Consider the following 26,406-nt stretch of genomic DNA (forward strand, 5'->3'; position numbering starts at 1 on the left):
GTTCTGTCAAAATGTGGCCCAGATAGGATGCTCTGCTCACACAGCCCCTGCACTGGTGTCCTTCAAGATCCCTGCACAGAAATCCCTCAGCACTGGAAGAGAAAGGAGATGTCAACACCTGAACAGCTGCTGTTGGCTCCTGGCCATCAGGCACGGTGGTCCAGCATGGGCTGCTGGGGGGCAGAACATTCTGCTAAAGCCAGAGCATTTGGTGATCCATCCCTGCAGCTGGGGCATCTTCAGCACATCTCAGGGTTTTAATTTGTTACCATGTTCTTTCACCAGGAGTTTTGAAGAACAGACAGGTTTGAAAGATACATGGTTACAAAACAGCAGAAGAAAAATGCTATCAAGAGCCATTAAATAGAAAGTAATTTTACTTTTGCAGTGTGGCTGGAGTGCTCCTGGGTACTGACACTGAGTCCTCATCCCACTCCTCACAGGTATTCTCCCCTGGCATTTCCAGAGAAGAGGTTCAGGCTATATTAATAGTGAGTCCTCTGCCCTGACCCACAGAGCCACGGTAAAATACTTTTCATAGAGAAACCCAGCTAGGATCCCAGTACAAACTGCTAGTGTACTTCAAAATATGTTTACATTACACTGCTTAGAGGGTTTTTCAATGAAAAAGTTTATTATTGGATGATTGTGCATTTTATCTGCATGGGAGACCAAAAAACCTGAGGTCACAGAAATTACTGACGTTGTTTTAGAGCACTGCATATTTATTAGGCCATCTGCTGCTGCAGCACTCAAGGCAGAAACCTTCATACAGGCAATCTATTCACAGCTACTGTTTTACCACCTGATGTGCAAAATATCAAAGCTCTGGATGCATTTATTACTGCACTGAGTAATTTTCTAATGAATACACAAAGCTCAGGAAACATCCCATGCAAGAATTTCCTCTACATTAGGCCCAGTTTTCTCACTGGGGCTTGAGAGGAGGAATACCATTGTGTCAATGCTCTGAAATGTTAGTAGGGTAAAATTGAGTCATTCCAACTGTGTGCAGGGGCATGGGGCATGGGACATACCCATCACACTGCTGGGGTTGAGCAGAGGAGAACAGGGATGGACAGGGGCCATGTGGGAGAGTCTGGAAACCCACGAGGGGCTCCTGCCATCCTCAGCAAGCTGCTGCTCCTCTGCAGTGCCACACAGTCCCCAGTGCATCAAGGGTCCAGGGTGCCCAGTCCCAGTGCTGCCTTCTCTGGGGTGATACCAAAGGGGTCAGAGCTAAACACTGGCCTTGCTGTGAGACCCCAGATATGAGCCCATTGTGTCCTGGGCAGCAGTGACAGAGGTTATTCAGAGGGATGTGTTTCTTATGAGCAAGAGACCCTTCCCCTGTGCACACTTAGAGCAAGGCTGGGATTCTACACTCAACCCAGTGCAAAACATGGAGAATCCTCCATCTCTGGGTGAAACAGCTTCATCCTGCCCGTGGTGTCTGCCATGGCAGCAGAGCTGGGGTGGTGAGGGCCTGGCAGCTCATGGTGCACTGATACAGCACAGTGCCCTGATCACTTGCTGAGCTTTACACCTCATCTAATATGATCTAGAAACCCTCCTGTGCCAATAGAAGGAAATGGCTGATCAGTCTGTAAGGTGCTCTGAGGACTTATCTTTCACTGATGTCTGAACATTCAGCCTGTGAGCAAACCAACCCATGGCAGATGCTGAGATAGCTGAGGTCAGCTCACATGGATCCATCCTCCCATCTCCTGCTGCCACGTCCCACCCCGAGCCACCTGAGAGCCATACACACCCACAGAGAAGGTATTTAAGGTATTTACACCTTCCTCCAAGTTAAACAGGGGGCCTGATATTACTTTGTGCACTCATCACATTGAAGGTAATCGTGGGAACACTTTGCCACTGTTACAGGTTAATGAGGCACTGTTTAAATGGGAATGAGATATCTGCAGCCAAATTTACAGCTGGAGTTGTGGCACTAAATCCCAGTCAGAGTCCTGGTGCTGAGCCACAGCACTGCTGCTGCTGCTTGTGGCAGGGAGCTGCACCCAGCCCCGGTGTGGCTGGTGGCCCAGGGGAGCTGCTGCCCCAGCCCCACTGCCTGGGATGTGCTGCTCCCCTCCTCGGGCTCTGCTGGCTCACACCCCATCCATGTGCATCCCAGAGCCCAGAAAACCTTGGCCACAGACATTTGTAGGGCCCTGCCTGAAGAGCTGTGGTGCATGCAGAGCCACCCAGTGAAATAAGGATAAGGGTGTTAATTCATGAGTTTGCTGTCCCTTGCTGGTCCTCTGACACCTCCAGCTCTGCAGCCCTCTTAACAATAAACTCAGTGCCAGGAGATTAAAATGTACACCTATGTGACACCTTATAAACCACATAAATATGAAGTGGCAAGGCCCTGTAACAATGAAGGATTCTGCTCAAAATCTTCAGGCACTAATTCAGTCTCAAGGCTCATTTTCCACTGCAGTGGGTGTGCAGTGCCTTTATGAAACCTTGACTGAATTATAACCCTTTATTCTTTTAAGGCACCTTTTTTTTTTCTATCTTCAGCAAGGTTTTATTTTGACCCAATAATGAAAATAATGAGCATAAGAAACACAAATTCACTTAATGATATATTCTTTTCCCCTGGAAAAACTTGTGATATGCTAGGAAAACAGCTATCAAATTGTAGATTGTTTTAAAGCTAATGGATAATTATTATTTTGTGGAATTTTTTTTCCCAATGAAGAGTTCAGTTTGCTGAATGGTCCCCCTCTCCATTTTCAGCACTGATGTTTCTCTTCCCCTGCATTAACACATTACCAGATGTTATCAGAACAAATGGCTGTGGCTTTTGGCTTTGAATTTTTCTTCCACATTTTTGACAATTGTTTTTTATATCTTGCATAAATCACTGTAACACATGATAAAGCAAAGCACATTCAATGCCTGTGAATAGTTAAGATACTGTTTCTCCTTTATGCAATAGCCCATAACTATATTTTAAAGCAGTTAAAGTCTTTTATCAAGCACATTGGCACATTTTTGTAGCTGGATCACTGAGCACACTCGAGCAGCTCCTCAGAGCTCTCACACACTGCTGTGCAAATCCTTCTTAACTCACGGTTTATTGACCACAGTGGTTCTGGATGAGCCTCTGATGCCAATCCCTCCCGTGGGCAGGGTGCCACCTGCTACCACATCGCCATGGAAATGCCCAAAGATCCTCCTGAAAAACCAATCCAGGTGTTGCAGACCATCACTGCTTCCACAGGGAGACCGAGCTGGAGAGGTAATGCTGTTTGCAGTGGAATAGCCCATGGCCAAGCAGACAGGAGCCCCTTGATCCTGGTGGGAAAAGCTCATGGGAAAACCCCCAACCTTGTGTGGGATGAGGGAGCAGGAGCACCCCATCCCCACAAGGGTCAGTCAGTCCTGGGGGGACAGGAGGTGACACCCAGCACTTGGGGACACTTGTGGCTGTAACCAGCCTGATGGCACCCATATCTGCAAACCTCCTATGTATCCCAAATAGCAACCCAGGACACCATTTGTTCAGTGCAATCTGCAGTTAGTGTGGGTGGAAGGGGGTTATTTTGCTCCTTTTATGAGCTGATTTATGACTTGTTTACCTGTATGCCTCACCCACACTGCTAAAGTTGTAATTAAACCTTGTTAAAGTGCTCAGGCCCCCCTCAGGCATGTGTTGTAACTTTTTTTTCCCCCCAGAACCATAATTATTGTATAGGGGGGAAAAAAACCTGGGTGTTGAGGAAGGGTGTCAGGCAGGCTTGGTAGTAATAAATACCTATTTAGTAGGCAGAGGATGTTTAGTCCTAAATCAGATTGTATATTAAAAGTGGAAATTGCTGAGATTGGTGTTTACCTGTGAAACCAAAATTACTTCATGAAGAAAATAATTATAGATGCAGGCTCTCTAAAAAAGCAGTTGTGAGCCCTTATTAAATAGTTAAAATCAAGCTGCTGCTGTGAAGCACAGCATCAGCACATTGTGCTTGGTTTGGCTGGGAGGGGTCTGTGAGCTGTGTGTGTACATACCCCACAGAGCTCTACCCCACCATTTTCCAGGGCACTGCAATGTTTTCTAGGAGATAACAACTCCCATGAAGTAATATTAAAGCAGGTGAAACAGGGCACAAGGGAGGTGTTTTATTACCAGAAAAGGCTGATGAGTTCAGGGAATTAGTAGGGAAAAAAATGAGAATTATATTAATAATAGTCATTTATTACCTGTAACAAGACAGCAAACACCCTAATGAGGGAGTACAGAGGCACAGGGCTCACCATGGCTGCAGTGCCTGTTCTGCAGAAGCCCTTCCCCTGACTCTAAAGCAGCTTCAGTTCAGTTTAACTCAGTGCTGGATACACTCAGGGACTTCTAAAGCAGATCCAGTAGTTGCTACCAGGAGAAAGTCTCTCAGATGTGTGTCTCTACAGCTGGGGGTGTGTGCAGGTGGGAGAGCCCTGGGCTGCTCTGGGAGCTGCTTGGCCACATGTGCAGCACCAGAGAGGTGTTGGTGGCCTGGTGGCAGCTGACAGATGGCAGCAGAAAGCCCCAAACGCCCTACAAAGGCTTTTGCAGGGCCAGGAAGCTGCTTACTGTCACCTAAACCTGTGGACACAGAGCCAGGAAAAGGGTGGCTCTTTCCTGTAACTCTCCTCCAGCGCTGCATGATGAGATGGCTCTTCCAGGAACGATTCCCTCATGCTGGAGCTTTACAGCTGAGGCACGCTGGAAGCTCACCAACAACTGCTTGGATCTGGACTATTTTTAGTCAATCCTGTCCAAAAGCAGTCTTTCTTGAAATAGGTGCTCCTCCTGGAAGAGTGGCTTAGCACAGGATCTGGGAGAGTCACTCAAAGGACAAAGGTGCTGAGGAGCCCCAGGTCTGGTGTGAAACCAGTGCTGCTCCTGTTGTGTGTCCAGCAGCCTCGGGGCAAGCAGGGTATCCCCAGAGCACATCCCTGGTGTGCCAGGGCAGCAGCTATTGACCACCAGCTGGACAGCCTGCAAATTTCTGTTATTTGGGAAAGAATTGCTGAGGTGCTCAGACCAGCAGCTCACCACAGCACAGACAGCATAAGGGGCTTGGGTTTCATGTGCTGGAGAAATATCAGTGTCTTCAGTCTGGATTAACCTTTCCCCTTTCCAGGATGGCAGAGCTGTGGAGAGGGACCTCTGAGAGCCCAAAGGCCCTGACTCTTGCCTGCAGCCTGACTCTTCACCTCATGAACTGCACTACTTTCCCATGCAGCTCCTGGATGGCTCCTCAGTGACTGTTGCAGGTTGGAACAAAAGAGGGGAAAAAACAGATGGATTCTTCTTATGGAGCTGCATGAACAAATTTCTTTACAGAGTTTTTCAGGCAGTTAGCCAGTGGTATCAGATGGCATGTGGAATCATTCCTAAAAATGAACTGGTCACCATGCTGACCTGGGAAGAAGTTGATGGACACTAAAGCCACTCAGTTTCCACAGAAGTACAGACAGAAGTGCAGGGAGATTTCACCCAGCTCAGCCCAGCTATACAGTGTGTGTGTGTTCATTAAAGGGAGCCATTGGTTCTGTTATCAATTCTCTTGAGTCAAACACAGGACACCAGCTGTAAGGGCTCTCACCAGCAGTGAGTTTTTGGGTGATCTAGAAGTGCTATTTATTGATGTGAGAAGAGCATCACACACTCACGCAGTCATGACAGAATCTCTGTGACATGTTTCCCAAATGCCCCTCAGGTTTGGCCAGTCTAGCTTGAAGAACTCTGGAGGAATTTGCACATTTGCAAATTTTACCATTTCCTTTGGTAGCATCAGCCATTCACTCTGGGACCAAACTGGCTTTGAGCAGTGGCACTGCTGAACATCATCTTGTGTACAGCAAAGGAAAACACAAACTACTGAAACATAGCAGACAGAAAGACTTTTCACCCTCTAAAGCCATAATGCTTGAGCTGTTGGTGCATTGTCACCATAAGGGACACTGGGTCAGGGATCCAGCATGGGGCTTCATGCTCTCTCAGGCATCTCCTTTGGAAAATGAGGAAGCCAACTCCAGCCTCTTGCTCATCAAATCCCTCAGCCTACTCGTCTCAGCCAAGAGCAAAGGCTAAATAAACACATCTAAACAACTGAAAAGCACGTCAACATCCAACTTCAAATAAAATGCAGTGAAGTGTGAAATTATACCTTTTATTCCATAAATCTTCAGCAACCAGCACAGTTCTATAGCTTGTATCACTCTTTAATACTGGCAGAATTTAACACACCATGCAAAGCCCATAAGGTAATTACATTTCATCTCAACAAAGCAACAAAATCCCAGCTCGTTCAAGCCCCTCCATCTGAGGAAGGATTATAGACAATTCAGTGCATGTTGATTTTTCCTGGTGATAAATCCAAGGCAGGTCACCAATGAAATGGTAGTGTGGGTTCCCAAGGCAGCCAATTTACAGGGGAAAATAGAGATGTTATTTGGTGTCCTTCAAGGCAGTGTCACACTGCATTCTGAATCTTCCTGAGGTTTATCCTCCACCTAAAAGAAGCTTAAAGATTTAAAACTTAACCTTGAACAGACCATCTTGGCATTTGGCAATTTCCCCTGTACAGTTTGTTTTTGTGCTTCACACCAGATTTCTATCCAGCTTTTAAAGAGTTATTTAATTTTGCAACAAATGAAGTTTTATGAGTGATGGTGAATGGTGATAGAAAGCCATAAGAAGACACTCACAGCCCCACATCCTGCAACACTGACCATCAAGCCCTGGTGGTTTGGGCACTCCAGACTCACAGGCCAGGCTGGAAATATTTGTTACCAGAGCATGTGCTGGCTGACCTTCTGCCAAACCAAGGGTATCTCTGTATACAAAAAACCACAATTAATTTAACTAATTTATCTATTAACTGCCCTCAAATAAAGCCGCCAAACTTTAATTAGACCTTTGTGATTAAATGCAATTAAAACCCTTAAAGCAAGTCAACAAGGACTGCAGGCACTCTCATTCCCAAATCCCAGCACAAAGCTACAAACACACACAGGAATGGATAACTGAGGGTGAGGACAAAAGCATTTTTCCCCACCAGGCACAAAGTAACATGACTTTCTATAATCCCTTACTCAGGCTCAGCAACAGGACAAGACCTTGGAAAGGAGACAGGACACAGTGGCCTCCTGAGGGATGGAGATGAGAGGCTTAAAAGTCCTAAAAGGGGAAAGGAATGCAATTGCCTGCCATGGTATGTGTTGGTGCATCAGCTGAAAAAATTATGATGCCCCTCAGCAGTCCTGGCAGTGATGGAGCTTAGTGATGGCACAGACACAAGGGAAACTTGCAAGGACACTTTTTTTCTTAATTCATTTCTTGTGCCTTGTTTCCCAGCATCTGGACCAAGCAGACTGTGATAGATGTTGCACAGTGATGGCAAACATGGTGGGGAAAAGCCATGGCAGCTTCCAAGCACTTGGTGCTGTTGTACAAAACTCAAGGCAGGCAACGCAGAAATAACTTGCACAAGTCTTTCCATGCTTTTTCATCTGATGTGCCTAACGAATTTAGCTCAGTTCCCAGTTCCTTCAAAAAAAACCAAAGACTTGAAGTGGTGCATGCAATTGTGTTGCCACAGTTGAGTCTTTTGCATGAAGAGGTCAGAGGGAAACCATCACAATTACCAAGACAGAGTGAGTGACACTGAGCAGTGTCACTCAGCACAGAGGGCAGAGGCAGCACAGAGGATTAAACTGTGCTAAGAATCACCTGAACACAGAGTGGTCTTGGAGAAAGACATAAAAATTTTATATCAAAAAGTTCACAACCTTTCTAGGAGACTATGAGCAGTGGAAGACCAAAATGAGGCAAAAAACTGCAAGGCGAGCACGAGACAGGTTGCACAGGACAAAGAATTTGGTAATGTTATCATCAATTATGATGAAATAGGAAGACAAAACTAGAAAGGGCTTTGAGAAACCAGAAAATGTCACTGGGGTGGGGGACAGCAAGGAGGTGAGCAGCAAGCAAGGAAAAAAGTCAGATTTCTAAATATAACCCCCATCCAGGTCTCTCATTCCAGCTGTGGTCATTTCTCTTGCCCTTTAGACTTTTTGAAAAGCTGATACTAAGCTATAACTTGAACAACCCCAAATCGTCCCTGCTAATGGCACCTGCATTCAGATTTATATTCTGTAGTGAGCTGGAGTAGAAGGAGAGTTGCAATAGGCACCCTGCAGCTCCCCAGCCACCGCGGCTCGGAGTGTGCACAGCGCCAGGAAAAACCCAGCAGGTGCAGCAGAGTTCCCTGAGTTATTTCCTATTCTCTGTCTGGCAATAAAGACACAGCTACACCGGGTGGTAACTCTTAGCAGATGGTGACTTTTTAAAGTTGATTGCTGTATAAATGATACTTTCTGAGTTTTTTCCTTTTAATTCAGATTCTCAGTAGTGTGTTCAAATGTCAGAGAGCATCATATTTCTATCTTTTATTTCCTTTGTGAGCAGAAATATTCTTTAAGAAGTCTAGGAATTACAGCTTGGGAGAGGAGATAGACTCCCTCGATAAAAGTGATCTACTTTACAAATGTTACAGAATACAATAAAAACAGGAGATGCAAAAAGCCCCACTGGCTTTGTTCTCAGTGGAGAGTTTGAATTTCTATTGCACTTTTAAAGAGACATTTTGTCTGCACTGTAATGTTTTACTGGATCTGTGAGGTCCATTAGCAGCACAAAAGCAGGATTTCCTCTACTGCCAGCACAAGGAGGGTAGGGAGAGGGTGTGGAAGACACCTATTTAATTTAATCTACTGCAGTGGGTAAATAATAACAGGACAGCTGAATGAGGACATTATTTACCCCCCAAATGCCCTGCAGCCCCAAGCTGGTGTGGCCATATGCCAGACCCCCATATCCTGCCCTGCTGTCACCAACCAGCAGGTCTAGCCAGCCCTGTGTGCAGGACTGTCCTGTGCTCCTTTGAATATTTGCTTTTCAGTGACACAGACATATCAGAACTGGCCACAAACAAACACCCCACTGACCCAGCACCCAGGTCTGTCACCTCATGATGTGAGTAGTCTGGAAAAAATGGAGGTGGCAAATATATGAATCACTTGTGTGGGTTGTACTACTGCAGACCCCTGCCACCACAGGACAGCCTCAGCCTGTGTCCCCAGCTTGGGAAAGAGCTACCAGAAGAGGTGCCACTGTGGCAAACCGAGGAGATTCAAAGGGCTTTGGTGCAGTCACTCATCTGCCCTCTGCACTTCACCTCCCCTCACAGTCTGTGTCTCAGCCCATTTATTTATTGCACCTCACTGGCCAAAAAGGAAAGACATCCCCTGGCCAGAGGGAAATGTCCCAATTAAAGAGCAAACGATGCAGTAAAACAGCAGAGCATTCTTGAGAGCAGCGGTAAAAGCGGCCACCTCTTGTCCTCAATTTATGCTGCTCCCATCACCCTGGGCATTATATTTGTGCTGACAAGGATCAGTTTAACCCCTGCCTGCAATCTAATAAAAAGCTGGCATGGTGCAAGCATGCATAATCTTTCTTCAGTGTCCTAGAATGGATGCAATAAAAAACTGCTGCTGCTGCTCGATGGTCACAGCCACTGCCTGGAATAAATAACTCCCCGTCCGATGCCAGCAGTGGGAAGTGCTTTGGACCAGAAGCTTTTCGGACCCTCATCCCTTTATAGAACTCTATAATCATAGGGTTATTTAGGTTGGAAAAAACCTCTAAGGTCATCGGGTCCAACTGTTCCTCCAGCACTGCCCAGTTCACCACTAAACCATGACCCAAGAGCCACATCTCCATGTCTTTCAAATCCCTCCAGGGATGGTGACACATCCACTTCCCTGGGCAGCCTGTTCCAGCGCTTGACAACCCTTTTGGTGAAGAAATTGTTCCTAATATCCAATCTAAAACTCACCTGGTGCAGCTTGAGTCCACTTCCTCTCATCCTGTCACTCATTATTTGGGAGAAGAAACCAACCCCCACCTGGCTCCAACCTCCTTCCAGGGAGTTGTAGAGAGCAGTAAGGATCTCCCTGAGTCTCCTTTCCTCCAGGCTGAGCTCCAGCTTAACACCCCAGCACATCTGTGAGTGCAGCCTGTGCTGGGTGGCAGTCATCCACCATCCCTCAGTGGATACTAGGGGCAAAGCAAAAGGAAAAGTCCCAAAGGCCCTGCTGTCGATAAACAGTGGATTCTTTCCCCTCTCCCCATTAATTGACCGAACCAGCACTGCAGAGCTGGCATTACGCTCTGCTACCCTTCGTAATGAAATCACTGCCTGTGCGCAAGAAACAAATTTAATGATATGATACTAATAGGGTTAGAAATTTCCCATGCAAATATTAATAATTTATATCTACATCCATTTTTTTTAACACTGGTTGCGGTCTGTAGCACAAAAATGCTAAGGACTACCAGCCTCTCTCACAGATCTTGTCTGGGAAGGGTGCAGGCGTTACCCAGCTGGAGGCAGAGCCCCCCAGCACGATTTCACTGGAGGTGCAAATTACCTTTTGGAAATCATGTCCTGGCCTGCAACCATTTTCAAAACAGAGACGATGTTTAAACAGGAGCACTGCTTGCATTGACCAGCTGGTAAAAGGAGATGGATGCTGAGCCTTGGTGCTGCCCAGGCCCTATTCCCATAGGCATCTTTGCTATACCTGCACCAAGAGCCAGGGCTGCTGATGCCCCTGCAACATGCCAGGGTGAAATGAGCTGTGGTTCACGGGTTACAGAACACACCAAGCACCCACCTGCATCTTGAGGCAGCTGGCAGCCAAAGGATCGACATTTGGGCTGCAGCATCAGAGGGATTCAGGGACTGAGGAGTGAGGAAAGGGAAGGGCTTTTTTGCTTTTTTGTGCTTTTTTTTCTTTATTTTTTTTTTCTTCTTTTTTTTTTTTTTAGAAGTAGGGAGGAATTTGTGTTGAATGTCTTTTTTCAGCAATAAAAGAGTCTCTGGAAGGAAGGGCAGTGACTGGGAACCTACAGGGTTGAATGAGAAGCTAATTCCCTCGGACAGGCATAATTGCTGCAATTCAGAATGGTAAAAATGTGAAATTAGGAATAATCAATGGCTGTTTATGATCTGTGTCTATACTGTGAATTCAGCTAATACGGCGTAATTACGCTGCGCTAATTCCTGGTATTTGTCATTGTTCGGCTGCAGAGGAGTCCTGCAAAACAATAAAAGCAGATTGGCTGTGCTAGACCCACAGACCAGGGGCTTAGCTCTGCACGAGCTAATTTCTCGTTTAATAGTAAAAGCGGCTATGATTTGCCTTGTTTATTTCTGTCGCCCGGCAGCAGAGCCGGCGGTGGGCTGTGCGCGGGGCTCGGCGGGCGCAGGATGCGCTAGCCAACAGCACCGCCAATAGCCGGAACACCGCGCTGCCGGGGGATCAGCCACGATCCACCCTCCGGCCCAAACACACCTGCCTCCCCGGCGGAACTGCCTTTCTGTCCCATGTCGTTATATCATCCTTCCTGTAAAACTTCGTTCTCACGCAATTCTTCCCCATCCGGCACAAGGTAACCGTGCCGGCATCTCACCCGGATGCTCAGCCACCCGTGAAACCTTTGGGGATGTGTCATCAGTTTGCTGGAATGATTCACTCTTTGGCCAGTGAAACAGAGCTGATTACTGACTTGTGCAAAAGTGGGAGTGGAGAGGTGTGCACAGGAGCAGGATGGTTTAGGGGAGGGTGAATAATCCCCCGTGACAGCGCAGGTGGGAGGTGTGGACTGCAGGGAAAACCCTTGTCCTCGTTCACCTCTCCCACGTGGCGTGCGGGAAGCACAGGTAGTGTTTAACAGAAGACAAACACAGAAGTTACAGGTTGTTTCCTTTCAGAGGTGCTACACTTAACATCTGCAGGAGTTTCCTAGAAGCAACTGAAATCATACACCCACAGTACTTATCAGTGGCCAAACCTTTCCCGAGAGAATTTGTCCTGAGTTTGTCCCACTGAACACACTCCTGGAAAGCACCATGTGCTGGGCACTGCAGAGCCCAACAAGGGATCTTCGCAGGGAGCCACCTCCCAGTGCTGAACTTTCATATCCTGGGAGGGACAGTCCTGCAGCCACTTCCTTGGCACCAGTGTCCCAGTGCTCCCCACCACCTGCTGAGGATCCATGCACCCAGGGTTGACACAGGGAGGGAGGAGGAGAGCAGTTCCTCACCTACCAGCTCACTCCTGCTGATCCTACCACAGTGCTCACTGCAGTGCAGTGAGTTTGCACCACAGATTATTCATTCTTCAGTCTGGCAGCTTTTGATATCACATATATTATTTTTTTCTTAATTCCTCATTTTCTATATCATGAAGAACCCTCTGGGGTAGCCTCCAAATGAGACTTGATGCCATTCCATTGCACTGCACCAGTTAATTATTTGCTGAGCCAAGACCAAGCTGATGCCCCATTTCCAGCACTTGACACATTCACTAATGTTAGGCAGGATTTAAAAGCCCCATTCTGCTGTGTGCCACAGGGGATGGGCAAAACCTGGGCTACCACAGGATGCAGAGATGGGACATAAGGGCTCTCCTCACTGTCACGTTCCATGAGAAAACCCACAGTTCCCCATCCTCTCCTGGAGTTTCAGGGAAACATCTTGGATGAAATGTTCAGTTCCAGAGAGCAGAAGCATCTCACACAAGATTTCCTTGTTGGAGGCTCCTGGCCCTGCTGATGGTTTTTGCTCATTCCTCTGCAAGCAGCAGCAATGCCTCCATCTCCATAGAGGACTTGGCAGGCTCAGCCCCCTTGAAGCAGGAGAAAAAATTCATCATGGAACAGACCTCCCCCAGGGTGCTACAATCCCCATGCCGTTGGCCAGATCCTGCAGGGACAGGAAGCAGGGGGACACAGCAGGGACGAGAGCTGTGGCACTCCAGGGCTTGGGGCACTTTGTTATTGAGCTGAGCCGGTTATTGCCAGCAGCTAAACAAACTAATAGGAAGGATATTTCCCCAGAGAGGGAGAAGGTTTTTGATTTAGACTGAGCTGTTTAAACTCAGACTCTCACCACAGCTAAAATTTCCTTCCAAGGGCAATAATTATCCCAATGCTGAGCCCAGGCATGTGTTTGCTTTTCTGCTCCCTGTCTGGAAGGGTTTGGTTCAGAGGCTCTGATTTCCCCCAGCGTTCAGTATCCCCTGCACCCCTTGCCCAGCACTGGGGACCAGAGCTGGGGGGAAGCAAAGAAAAGCTCACTGCACAGCTTCATACAGAGATCACCCTCAGGTATTAAACTAATTATCAGGAAGCAGCATTGGTCCCGCAGGGGCTCTGCTCCAGCCCTGTGCAATCTGCAGTCCCAAAGGCAGCGCTGCTGCTGCCAGCCCCACGTCTTCTCCACTGGTTCTTGGATGAAAATTGCTTTAAAAGCTCCAAGAGAAGCTGTTTGGTTCTTCTCAGTGATAAGAATGGAAAAGAAAAAGGGAAGAAGGAATGGGAACACTTTGTTCTCAGCTGCCAGGTAAATGAGGTTCAACCTTGGAAAATACAGAGAGCTCTTAATGCTAACTGCAGGAGTGTTTTCTTCCTTCAGAACCATAATAATAAAAACAATAAATGATTAAAAAGAAAACAGCCTAAATCTATGTGGTTAACTCAGAACTCCTTTAGAGTTCAGGACTGTTGCAGGATAAATAAATGCTTATTTGATAAAGGAACCTCCTGCTTCCTGTAAATGAGAGGCAATGAAGCAGGACTCAGAGCCAACCCACACACGTGCAGCTCCACTGGGGGGAAATCCTGACCGATCAGGTTATTCTGGTTTTACCCCAGTTTGGGGAACACCAGTGCTGGCTTCATGCCCACCCGTTCCCATTGCAACACCCCCATCAGCCCAATGTGCTTGGGTAAAAGAGCAGAGAGACAGGCTGGTGCCCACCCTGGGAGAGGTTATTCACTTCTGACATGCCAAAAAGGCGAGGGCCAAAGCGAAGAAAACCTCCAAAGGAGATGCATGAGCTCACGGCCGCAGGAATGAATGTTTTCTCGCTCCCGCGGGAGAGCTGCGGCCGCTGTACCCCGTGGGCTGTGCCCAGCCCGCAGCGGGCAGGGAGATAAGGCTTGGGGAGGTGCCATGAGTCACAGAGAGGGCTGGGCAGCCGCCGAGCACATGGAGCCCCAGCTTCCCGGGATGCCCGAGCTCCCGCACAGCCCGCCGAGAGGGACAGCCCGGCCAGGACACTGAGCGGTACGTGGGCTTGGCCCATTCCGACCGGGGAAACGCGTTTTACAGAGCACGGCTAAATAATGCACTCCTGTAGTGCTTTTCTTCTGACTTGTGGCAGGTTAGAGGGTTGCGTGGGGAAGGTTTTAGTTGTTCTTCCTTCTTGTAGGCTGGAGGTGAAGTGGAAGCCCCATGCCTGGCATCCTTTCTGTGGGGTGCAGGTGTGCTGGTGCCGCGGTCAGAAATAATGAACTCTCTGTGTTAACGGGGATCTGAAACGTGGTGGAATCAGCTCTGTGGTGTGGGGGCCATGGCTATGGATGAATTTGTTGGGTGTTCACTGTGCAGAGTGTGGGGCTTGTCCAAGGTCAAGTTGCTGGTCAGGATACCATCTCTTTCCTCTTGCACGGCTGAAGGAGATGGTGTAGGGGCCAGGTTTGCTGCCCACACAGTGCCAATAGGGATGGAATTCCTTCCTTTAAAAGACTGATGGCATTATCTGGGGTTTTGAGAAACCAGACTAGATGGAGTTTTGAGAAACCAGACTAGATGGAAGGGTAGGAGGACACAAGGTACCAAGTGGTTTCTGGTAGAAAGCAGCAAACACTGGTCAACACCCTGGAAAACTGTGGGCTTGTGCCAGGGCCAGTTTTGCCATAAGATGCTCTCTCCAGCCATTTGGTGGATGAAGCAGTGGGCCAAGCATTTTCATAAGCAGAGGAATTCATAAGCCCCCTGGCAAACAGCACCATCCTGCTGAGCAACTCAGCAAAGCTCAGTCAGATTTTTTCCTTTTGAGACTGAAAATGGCACTGTAGCATCCTCCATTCTCCCGTGGTGATAAAGCCTGACCACAGGGGTGGATGTGCACCCACCCCACACCAGTGCCTGCTCTGCACCCCTGCATTCATTTTTACAGGAAAACCCTGGCTTTTGGAGGGGTGACTCAGTGCGTGTGGGCAGGGGTGACAGCTGGCAGTCACCCTTTTTTTGGAGCAGCATTCTCGCACTGCTACCAAAATTATTTTGTTCAGTCAAGGATCTGTTGGGAGGGAGATGGACATGTGGGGGTCAAAAGCAGAAAAAAAAAAAAAAAAAGGCAGAAGTTCATGGGGAAGAGAAGTAAAGTTTTCCTGCAGCACTGAGGGAGAGCAGGAACATTCACCTGGTACATCCTGGAAAACCCCCCTGGGAGGTCAGGGATCTGTCTGCTCTTCCCAGCAGCAGTAACTCAGCTCCGCCAAGCGGCACTTCAGGCCAGAGCAGCCTTGGGTGGAGCTTTTGCTTTACAAAATGAGCCTCTTTAGCAATGTTTGTCCAAGAACTTTCTTGTTCCTGGAATGTTTTTTAAGCAAGCAAGTTTTAGGTTTATTAGACAAATAACTCTGTTTAACACCTACCACAATTCCTTCTTTTCTCCCTCTCCTGCCAGCAGCTCTCTCACAGATACCAGAGCACAGGTGCATTTTATTCTGGCACAACCCTAGAAAGAAAAAAAAATTATCAATGCAAACAATTAAAAAATAATATAATAGAAATCCCAGGACAAGGCTACCCTCTTTTAGTGCAGTCAGGTTCCAGAAACTTCACCACTCAGGGACTTCATCCAAGAAATTTTATCTGGGATTAGGGTGAAGATAAATAGCCCAAATAAATGCATTACTTCCCTAAAACACTGGCTTTTATTGGCCTGTTTTTCCATTTCTCTTCCTCTGTGATGAAATCAATATATGCAAAGAAAAAACACAACTTTGATGAAGGGAAGGACTGGGCAAAAGGCCCCAGAGAGGCCAATGTTCACTGTGGCTCTGGGGAGCAAACAGGGAGGGTTTTGCAAATCCAGTGTAGTTTTGTTCCACTCACTGTGTTCAAACCACAGCCCAGGTCTGAATCCTCACCAGCTCCAGGCTCTGCTCGTGGCTCCTGGGGGGAAGACAAGCTGCCAAAGCAAACCAATACCAATTTTGAAGTCTTTGTGGATTGCTGAGGGGGATTGTGAGAACTGCCCCCATTTTCTGACCCCATGATCAGATCAAGCACTGGGCAGGGAGAGCCAGAAGTGGGAGGGGGTCCCCGTGTTTAAAAACTTAATGCTGAAAGCAGCAAAAGGGAACAGGCTGGTGCTGCCCCTCCAGATCCAGCTACAGGCAAGGTTTGTCCTCCAAAACATTTAAAGTGTCCTTTTTCTGATCTGTTATCTCTTACACCAGCTCAGTGAAATGGGCTTGTTCATGCCAGCTCCGACACAAGTTTTAAAATCCATTTCAGAGATATGGTGCTGGGGGCTGGGCTAGGTCAGGACAAGGCGGTGTGGGGAAGGACTTCAGGCATCACAGACCCCCTGCCACCTCCCACAGGGACAGATCCCTGCTCACAGCCAGCCTTCCTCTGGGAGGAATAGCTGCAGAGAGAAGGGAGATGCTGCTGGGAAGCCAGTGTGCTCAGCTGATACTCTGATATCAAAACCACGGGGTGGGGATACAAATACCTCCCGAGGCTTCCTGTAAAATGCAGATGGGCCAGTCTCCCATGGGAAGCTGGTAGCTCCGTGCTGGAGCATCTTTGGCAGACCCTCCTTGCCACAGTGGCACAGCAGGTGTGGGCACAGCCAAGGGGTCTAGTGGGGAGCAGTGCCAGGACCCAAAAACTGCAGCTGAATTGTTGCTGCAGGGCTGCCTAAAAACCCTACACAGTGATGCTGCAACCCACCCCTGGGTGTAGGAGAATCCAAGGGGAGCATCTCCTCAGGGCACTGAGGGTCCAAGGCTGCTCCATGGCCACAGTGAGCCCTGGCAGGGGAACCAGAGCAGGGCTGGGCAGGAGGAAAAGTTCTTCTCTCCTTCCTCATGACGCAGCAGCCTGAAATCAACATTCAGCCCAGCCCAGCTATAACTCGTTGCTCCTTATTTGCCCTTGAAACAGGAAAAGCAGCTCTCAGCACAGCTCTTTTACAGTTTTTCTGTCAAACATTACTAAAGGGCTGCTTTAGTTAACTCTGAGCACGCATCTCACAAGTCACAATTCACCATAGGACTCCAGTGTGGTTTCAGGACAGAGGTTCAGCAGACTGCAGCCTGGAATTTCAAAGGTAGGAGTGGTCCCAGTCCCTGGGGGAGCCCAGTGCCTGGGGTGGCAGTGCCGTTGGTCAGGGTGTCAGTGGTCAGGGTGTCAGTGGGAGAGAGGGCAGCAGATGGACTCTGCTGGGTAGGAAATAGTTCATGCTCCAAATTACAACCACACCCTGTCCACAGGGTGAAGACTCCAGGATTACGCCAAGTGGAAATATTTCTGGGTTTAAGTCAGGTGTCCACAAAGTTGGCTGCTCTGCTCAGCATAGTGGTGCTGCCCCTCTCTTCTCCTTTGGACTTTAAGGAAGTTTGTTCCCAGAGATTCCCCTGATTGAGCAAGGCCAGATTACAGCTTGTTTTTGTAGCCCATAATACTTAAAATCTATTTTGCATCATCACAGAACGAAATGCATCAAAGCTGGGGTTGAAAGTGTCCACCTCATTGCTATCATCAGAATAGAAAAGCCTGGTCCATTCCCGAGAACAAGACATGAAACAGGAGCACACAGGGCAGCAGATGCAAGGAAGGGTTCTGAGGCTCCAGAAGGAAGCGAGCTCGGTCAGTGCAGCCTGCTCCACTACTTAATCAGGGTGGAACCAAGCACATGTGCCTGATAGGAATTTGTACATCTTTGATGACGTCCTTGCTATTGCAAATATTACTAAACTTAGCAATTATCTTCTCCTCTAGAATCTGCCTGGCTTTGGTGGGTTACAGGCACTCTTTAAGGCATTGCCTTCTTTCCTCAGGGTGACCTGTGACTGTCAGCCCCCCTGGCTGTGCTCTCTCTGCCCTCCACCATGCGGGTAACAGGTAAGGAGAGACCCATATTCACTTTTCTTTGTCTATTTTTCTACAATTCTTTATGCCTCCTTCTCATTTACATGACGCTTTCCAAGCCCAGCCACCCTGCCCTTCCCCTGCCAGGGACATGGGTTTTTGCAAGATTTGTGTAGATTTCAGCCCATTGTATTTTTCCCAGTGAAATCTTCTGTGACTGGGAAGAGATGGCTATTGAGACATTCCTGGTTCCATAAGGGCCATTCAGCTGCAATAAAAGTACATTTTTCTACTCTCTTTCCATGCAGGACGGGAACGTTTTGCTCTGATGAGCGCTGCTTTAAAGCCAAATGCCAATCACAGTTGTATCAGCAGCTGCTTGGCTGTAGCTAGTGACTAATTGGGGGATAACAGCCTTCCCAGCACTGGAAACATAAGAAGTATTTGGATTTACATAGCTTTCTGAGTAATTATCAGATTTACTTTAACATAGAGAGAAATATGAATAGTGCCTCCCAGTAGAGCCATAATGCCCATCTGAGCATCACCACATACTCTAGAGACATTAATTAAGAGATCAGAATCCATTTGGAGGGTGTGGTAGCTGCCTTCCCACACCATGCAGGCACTATGCCTTGGGACAGCCTAAGCTGTCACCCTATGCCTGGTAACCTTGGGACACACAGACCAAATCCCAAGAAACCAGAGGGATGCTCTGCTGCCTGTCCCATGCCACAGCTGCTGCTCTCACCCAGCTCCTCTCCCGCGCCCTGCAGGTGTGATCCGGTTTGTGCTGCTGCTCATCACCCTGCTGGGCACCTGGTTTGTCATGCAGACATACTTCCACCACAGCTGGAAAGCCATCAGCCTGCGGAGCTGGCTCGGTGAGGCACCAACAGGCTCCAGAGGGATTTGGAGGGAGGGTATGAGAGGTTCCATTGCAAGCCAGCCCCCAGAGCTGGGTATAGGTGCCCTGACCACTGTAATTGTAGTCTGGCCAATGCTTTAGCCAGCAGATTTGACCACCAGGGCAGGGAGGGACAGTGTGGTGGGAAGCTGCACCGGGGAGGGTGGCTCCAGGGGTGACTGCAGCCACGGGAAGCAGTTTTGGAGAGCTGGTGCCTGAACAGCTGTTTCTGGCTTGGGGAAGAGCCAGCAGCTCTCCAGGGTGTCTAATCCTCCTGCTTAATACCCACAGGTGCCACGAACAAGCCCAGGAGTGAGTATCACTCTCAACTTCATCACACAGCTCCACTCCAGGGTTCAGGGGGATGGTAGAAGCGTGACAGCTGCCTTCAAGAGCTCCTTCCCTAAGGCAAAAATCCCACTGTCCCAAACATGGGATGTTTCGCTGTTGCACACAACAATGGAGTCTTTGGTGGGTCCCTGCCTTGGCCAAGAATGGGGAAACTCTAGGCAGAAAAGCCCCAGGGAGAGTGCCTTGGACACCAGCTCCAAAAGCTCCTAGCACACACCCCTGTGTCACACCTGGAGCAGCACCTGGCCTTGGCACTGCAAACCTCAAACAAGAAGCTGGTCCCAGACTCAGGACAAACCTCCTTCATGCACAAAGCTGGTCTGGGTGTTTCCGCCTTTGTAGGCCACTGTACCCTGGTGCCAGCCCTGCTCAGCCCCTCAGGGACATGGCCAGTGTCCCCTCAAGGGGCCAAAGCCATGGCTTGCAGCTCCACTTCTCCCTCGCAGGTGAGAGGCTGCCCCGGCACAAGTGTGGGAACCAGAAGAGCTGCCCCCAGAATTATTTTGCCTTCAAGATCATCAGTGGTGCTGCAAACGTGGTGGGACCCTCGATCTGCTTCGAAGACTTGGTGTAAGCACCACTTGGCAGGGACAGGGCACTTGTGGCTGGCCTGACCTTCCAAAGGGCAAGTTTGGCCTCTGCAGAGCACATCAATGGCCATCACAGCGTATTTGTGGTTAAGAAAACTTTAAATAGATTTCCTTGCTATCACTTTTGGCTGTTTTGCTGTCTGGAGCCACTTTGCCCCACCATCACTGGCATCAGCATCTCCAGGGCATCCCTGCACTCACTGGTGCTCTCTGGTTTCCTTTCCAGCCTCATGAGCAGTGTGAAAAACAACATTGGCAGAGGCCTGAACATTGCACTGGTGAATGGTGAGTCGGGCAGGCCCTGAGCCCCTTCTCCCCACAGCCAGGGCTCCTTCCTTCCCCAGGAGAGCACAGGCTTCTGGAAACCACTCCCAGGCACTGTGGCTGAGCCAAAAGCACATGCATCTGTGTTGCATGGGGACCACAGCCACAGTTATGGCTGCAAGCACTGCCAGTGAGAAGGGAGCAAACCCACTTGAGTCATGCACAACCAGCTCCACCAACTCCTCCAAGCAACACAGTCAACATCACAGCAGATAAAACACCCCAAGGGAAGAGCAAAGCATTCTGAAAGGAACCCCTGGCTCATGGCCAGGCCAAGCCTAGAGCCACCCTAGTGCAAACTCACTGTGCTCTGTTTTCAATTTTAACTTTTCAGGAACAACTGGGCAGCTGCTCAAAACTGATGCATTCGATATGTACTCTGGAGGTAAGTTGTGCTCCTTGGTCCTTCCAGCCAGTGCTCACACCAGCACTGCTGGCTGCTTCAGTTGCTTCTCTGTTGTGTATTTAAAGTATAGTGGACTTTGACTACAATTGCCACCCTGGATGGCAAAAGCCCAGCTTTCCCTGAGGCCACCAAGCCTGAAGTCCTCACAATGCTTCCACATCCAAGAAGGGCTTCTCACTCCTTTTACATGAGTATAGTATCCTGAAAAACATAATTTCACTAACCCGAATAAACCAAGGCACCTAAGACTTGAGAAAGGTACTTTCTGAGATCAGGTAGTTACACTAATCCTTATACTTTGCAACCTGTAATTCAGTTTTTGAATGCTGCTGGTGGCTGAGCAGTAGCTCATTTCCCTGACTTATACAGCAGGATAAATGAAGGAGCTCAGGAAGACGTGGCCCCCTGAATCACCCTTTATGGTCCTTGGTTTTTCAACCTATTCTTGGAAACTCTGGAGTTTTTGGGAGAATCACCAACATAATGAGGTTTCCAGCCGAGTTCATGAGAGAGATGCTCTGTGGGAAAAAGGCAGCAGTCAGCTCATGTGCCACTAGATGGGGCATTGGATTCAAGCATGCCACAGATGCGGGATGAGGAATAATTCCCCCAATACAGCCGGAGGTATGATGGCAGGGAAGGCAGCTCTGCGGCCAAGCAGGTTAATTTCTTATGTTGGGAAGTAAATTCACACAACTGTATGTCACAGTTAGCAAGCAAAGTTTCGGAGCAATTCCCCCCTGCAGGTGTACCAACACGAGGACATCAGTCCTGGGCACTGCAGGAGAGGCCAGGTGGGAACACAGGATGGGAAATGCATCATTTGGGAGCACACCCATCCCCATGCCCACAGCCCCAAATCCTGGCTAGCACAGCACAGTCAGTCATTTCCCAGAGGAGGCTCCCCCAGCTACCACACAGAAGTACCTGCTAAATCCCTCTTTCTCTCCCTCATGCTCTTCTCTCCCAGACATTACCAAGCTGCAAACCTTCCTCCAAGAGATCAAGCATGGCACTCTCGTGCTGACAGCCAGCTATGATGATGCTGCCACAAAGTGAGTTTGCCCACGGGAGCAACTCCAGGCTCCCCAAAAACATGCTGCTGGGGGAGCTGGACATGCTGCTGCCACCAGCAGAGAGGGTAAAAGAGGGGACACCCAGCTGGCACCACACTGACACTTTCTTACCCTCTTTCAGGATGAATGACAAAGTACGGGCATATTTCACAGAGCTGGGCAGCAGCCACGTAGGCAAGCTGCGCTTCCGGGACAACTGGGTCTTCTTGGGAGCAAAAGGGCTGATGAACAAGAGCCCCTTTGAAAAGGTACATGGCCTTCCCCTGCCACAAGCTCTGCAGGCTCCATCCTCTCCATGGCACCTCCTGAGCTACATCTCCCCTGCCTGTCTGCAGAAGATAAGGGCATTAACCCCATGTCAAACCGAGCAGCAACTTTTGCCACATTGCAAACTTGCATTGTGCCAACCGCCTCATTCATCTTTTCTCTCTCTTTTTTTTCCTGCAGCACATCCAAAATAATCAGGAGACAAATAAATATGAGGGCTGGCCTGAGCTGCTAGAGATGGAGGGCTGTGCCCCCAGGAAGATGGATTAGCATCAAGGTCCAGCCTGCCACGGAGGGCAGCCTCCACCTGTCACACAGAGACACCAGCTCCATTGTGGGGATCCCAGCTTCTCCACTGCTAGGTCACAGAGACCAGCAGCAGCAGCTGCTCACAGGAACTGCTGTTTCACAGCAGGGACTGTGCAGGGCTTGGAGGAGAGCTGCACAAGTGCCTGCAGAGCCTGAGCAAACATGTGGCTAGGTTGCAGGCAAGCCATACTCATCTACGGGTCACTTTGGGGTATTTTATTTTACTGTCTTTAAACTAAAAACTTTGTAGAAGGTTTTGTAAATTTCTTAAATAACATTTCTAATTATAAAATACTACTTTCTCACTTCCAGTTTCAAGTATAATCCATGCTTTCCCCCAGAGGCAGAGCATGCCAGGTGCTCTGCCACCAGTGGAGCATCACCATCACCCATCCCACAGCCCTGCACACAGATGCTCCCCTTGCCCACATGGCACAGGGTAAACTCATCCCTGGGGATGCTCAGACTTGGGTGGTTTCCCCCTGGAGCTCTTGCCAATGCCCTACAGTCTCCTACAGCCACAGTAAGGCCAGAAGTCCACAGGGATTGCATTCAGCAATGTAGGTTAATATTTGCAGACCAAAGTATCATTCCTGGGTTAAATCCAAGCTAAATCCTCTGTGACACACCCCCATCAAAGGTCAGGACAACGCCACAGATGTGCCAACCTGGCTTTGCTCTCAGAGAGGGATGGATAGATGGATGGATGGATGGAAGTGCAGGTTTCTTGGGCAGCTGAAGTTGTGCAGCACAACCAATAGGTGGGAGCCTTTTACCAGCAGAGCTGGAGCCAGCATGGCTCTGGAGGACGCAATGCACCCAGGCTGGCACCCACTGGGTTCAGCCACACACCAGGAGCTGCAGCCCAGCCTGGGGCCAGCTGACACCACCGGGAGAGGGAATATCCCTGCCCACAGGCAGGGCAGGAAAGCCCCACAGCCCTCCTAGCGTGGTTCCTATGCTGCTGCCCAACCCCAAGGAGGTCCTGGGGAGCATCTGCCCCCTGCTCCCGTCTGGATGCATCAGCCAAGCACCGTCTGTTCCCAAGCCCTCCCTGAGTGCCAGAACTGCTGGGATCAGATGAGCTGTGTGGCTGACAGCCGGGCTTATCTGTCATCAGGGACAGGGATGAATTTGCATCATGTACAGACTTTAATTTCCGATGATTGTATCTGCTTTTTCCCCATTCTCTGAAGCAGACCAGCAGTTTTGCAGAACGTGAGGATGGAGTGTTTCTGCTGGAGCACTTGGAGCTGTGTGGGATAACAGACAGCCCCACACAGCCTTCTCAGCCTCCAACAGCCCCTGCACGGCTCCTAACAGGCAGTTCACAGGGTTATCCGAGCCCTCAGGTCACCCCAGGGGAGTCGAAGTGAGGAGCATTGGCAGGGTAAGGCCAGGAAAGGACACAGCCTGTTCTGTGCTGGCCACTTGAAGGATAAATCCCTGGATCCAAAACGCAACACCACCAATCAATTGGTTTTCCCTAAACAAGGAAGAATCCCTACATAAATTGTGTAACACCTGTAAGACCTTCCAAAGAGAAAGCTGAAATAAAACCTCAAAACAGCCATCACAGAGGAATCCCTGAAGAGGTGTAGTATTTTATCCCAGCTTATCCTCCCACGTTCTTAGCACACACCTGATGGCACTGAGGGAAACCTCTGCCATAAATCGATCCCTAAATCTCCTGCAACAACAGTGGTTAATCCCAAGCGCTGAATCATCCCTACCGTGGCAGCAGTGAGAAATAACACAACGAGCAGACACAACAGCCCTCACATCACACAGCCCTGCCGAGCTGCCAGCATAAATATGCCAACTATTTTAAGCCCCCTCAAAGGATCTAGATTCACTCATAAACAAACTGAAAACAGCCCAAGAGCTGTAAAAGTGGCTCCATGGGGTAAACCAGAGCACAGCATCAACTACAGCCCCGAAAACAACCAGCCCCTTTCAGCCACAAGAAACTCTTCCTGCCCCTTCGCAATGCACACTAGAAATCTGGTTTAAAGCCAAATACAGGAAATTTATGTTTCAGCATGCAGTTAAAACTAGCTCTGAATCTGTCACAGAGCAGTTACTAAGGTACATCACTGTTTTCAAGAAATAGGGAGAGCTAAAAGTGCAACTCCTGTGCAGGGACTTTCAGTAGCAGCCAGTGTTTTGAAGAGTCATTTCTACCAAAGTCACTGTGTCCTGATAAATAAATCAGAGTTTTTTAAATATCCAGACACTGGGAGGAAGGGTATAAATATGGATTCATGAGTCAAATTGAACTTGCTAATTTCTTAAAAGGATCTGAAAAGGACAGCGCGTGCAGGGACAGCAATCTCCAAATGAGGTTTTCCAGTGCCTTGGCATTTTGAAAACTGTGTTACTGCAGGGACAGGCACCTACCTGGCTGATTTTCACTGTGCTGCATCCCCCAGAGTCTTCACCAAACGCAAGCCTGACCTGTCCAGACTCCCAGGATGCAGCTTCAGGTAACCTGGGCTCACCTGGGGTCACAGTGAGCACCAATGCTGCAGCAGCAAACAGGCAGCCTGGGCTGTTTGCAGGAGCAAAGTTTGCAAAATCCAGTGCTGCAACAGGAGCCAAGAGCCAGGATGCAGACGGGCAGCAGAGGGATAATCGTCCTTTTTTTTTGGGGGTTCATTTCAGCAGAGAACCAAAGGAGTATCTAGGAAAGATGCCACAGGCAAGGACCTGCGGTGCCGGGCCGCAGCTGGGCGAATCTGCATCCTGTGACATCTTGCCCTGTCAAGTGCAATTACTGTAATCTTCCACAGCCTCTCAAAATACGGATCCCGGCTTAGAAACCGGGCATCCACAGCATGAAAGCTGCCTTTGTGCCCGGGCAGAGCCTGGGTGCGAGCCAGCCGTTAGGTGCATGAAGAAAATGAGTTCTCCACGTGCTGGAAGAAGGGAGGAAAAGCAAGCTTTCCCACCCGACCCCGCCACAGACGGGCTGGATTTCACCCACGTCTCCCCGCAGCAGCCGCCGAGGGGCTGGGAGCAGCACGGCCGCCTGTCCCCTCTGGAGTAACGGGGCTGTGACCACAGACAGCCGGCCGGTCCCACAGCCCGGAGAGTGGAGCACAGCCAACACATCCGACCATGGGGGCGTCTCATGGGAAAAAGGTAACGGGGTGGTTTTGCTCAGGCTGTGGTGGTGGGGTGGGATGGGATGGAGAAGGCACCATCTGCTCACGTGGTGCTTGTTTGGCCCCACGCGTGCTAAGGCGGCTGATGGCAGTGAGGGATTAGAGGGAAGGGACCTGCTCTGGGTGTGGGTGCCACTCATCAGGGCCGGATTAAGTAATTCCATCTAATGGGCTCAGCTTCAGGGCCTGCCGGGGCTTTCAGGACAGCAAGGAAGGGATCAGAGCATTGAATTAGGACAGACGAAGTTTGCCTTTCTCGGGAGAAATGTCAGGTTTGTTTCAAATGCGTCCAGCAGCCTCTGGAATGTCTCCTGTAGATGCAGTGCAGAGCAAACTCTGAGTATTTCTTGGCCTGGGAATTGGTGCCAGCTCCAGCTCAGGACAGGGAGGAGCTGGGCCAGGTCCCACAGCACCAACATGTATCCCCCTCTTCCAAATCCCCTGGGGAGAGCAAACAGCTCCAAATGGAAACAGCTTTATGGAGTCACAGCTCTGCAGAGGCAGCTAGAGATGGTTGTGCTGAGGATGCTGCTGGATGTCATTTTGCTTCCATGGCTGATGACATCAGTGCTTAGAGATGCATCATCACTGCTCAGTTGCAATGCCCTGATCTGGAATCAGGCTTCCAGAGCTCATCTCCCAGCTCTAAGAGAAACATACTTGTGCACCGCACTAGGGCAGTAACTTTTACTGGAATGGGGACAGCAGTGACCCTTTGGCACAGGAGGGACCCTTCATGCTCAGCTGAGCATGATTGTGGCCTTCAGAGGTATGGGCACCTCCAAATCAAGTGCCTTCAGAATTTTGCAAACATGCTGGACTTTCTTCCACAACCAGAGCTAGACACTCTTACAGGGCAAACATGCATAAAAGCAACCCACTGGCCAGTGTGACCAACACCCAGAAGGCAAATCAGATCTGAAGTGGGACTAGCAAACACTTATCTATTTTTCTGCACTTCTGAGAAGTGCCAGATACAG

The 26,406-nt window shown here is 49.2% G+C and overlaps 2 protein-coding genes and 1 long non-coding RNA gene across 6 annotated transcripts in view; 2 read left to right on the top strand and 1 right to left on the bottom strand.

Moving 5' to 3' along the window:
* Positions 1-6,195: 6,195 nt before the first annotated feature.
* Positions 6,196-26,406, bottom strand: part of LOC146431603 (uncharacterized) — a 44,228-nt gene continuing 24,017 nt past the window's right edge. Inside the window, exons 2-3 of the long non-coding RNA XR_014854706.1 lie at positions 15,581-15,663; positions 6,196-6,526 (exon numbers count right to left, since the gene is read on the bottom strand). This is a non-coding gene — a long non-coding RNA (uncharacterized LOC146431603). The remainder of the gene's footprint in view (positions 6,527-15,580; positions 15,664-26,406) is intronic.
* Positions 14,076-22,553, top strand: FAM3D (FAM3 metabolism regulating signaling molecule D). 4 transcript variants are annotated; one of them, XM_085072429.1, is made up of 11 exons: positions 14,076-14,204; positions 17,212-17,268; positions 17,999-18,062; positions 18,806-18,913; positions 19,228-19,248; positions 19,734-19,857; positions 20,104-20,162; positions 20,536-20,586; positions 21,578-21,662; positions 21,805-21,931; positions 22,131-22,553. In XM_085072429.1, the coding sequence occupies exons 3-11, from the start codon at positions 18,050-18,052 to the stop codon at positions 22,218-22,220; spliced, it is 678 nt and encodes a 225-aa protein (XP_084928555.1). In that variant the 5' UTR covers positions 14,076-14,204; positions 17,212-17,268; positions 17,999-18,049; the 3' UTR covers positions 22,221-22,553. The 4 variants fall into 4 exon arrangements, with proteins under 4 accessions (XP_084928555.1, XP_084928554.1, XP_084928556.1 ...); XM_085072428.1 differs by lacking the exon at positions 17,212-17,268 and having other exon boundaries at positions 14,089-14,204; XM_085072430.1 differs by lacking the exons at positions 17,212-17,268; positions 19,228-19,248 and having other exon boundaries at positions 14,089-14,204.
* The window catches only part of FAM107A (family with sequence similarity 107 member A), a 28,668-nt gene continuing 27,364 nt past the window's right edge, over positions 25,103-26,406 (top strand). Inside the window, exon 1 of the mRNA XM_085072431.1 lies at positions 25,103-25,403. Within this exon, the coding sequence (XP_084928557.1) occupies positions 25,380-25,403 (24 nt within the window). The 5' untranslated portion in view covers positions 25,103-25,379. The remainder of the gene's footprint in view (positions 25,404-26,406) is intronic.

This window comes from Lichenostomus cassidix, chromosome 12 (assembly GCF_008360975.1).
Source record: "Lichenostomus cassidix isolate B80296 chromosome 12, HeHo_3.0, whole genome shotgun sequence".
Classification (NCBI taxonomy): Eukaryota; Metazoa; Chordata; class Aves; order Passeriformes; family Meliphagidae; genus Lichenostomus; species Lichenostomus cassidix.

Bases quoted from the DNA above. Each gene is read 5' to 3' on its own strand.
- FAM3D (XM_085072427.1), top strand. From the start codon at position 19,373: ATGTTTCGCTGTTGCACACAACAATGGAGTCTTTGGTGGGTCCCTGCC. The intron at 20,587-21,577 runs GTAAGTTGTGCT...CTTCTCTCCCAG, and splicing joins ATTCGATATGTACTCTGGAG to ACATTACCAAGCTGCAAACC. The intron at 21,932-22,130 runs GTACATGGCCTT...TTTTTCCTGCAG, and splicing joins ACAAGAGCCCCTTTGAAAAG to CACATCCAAAATAATCAGGA.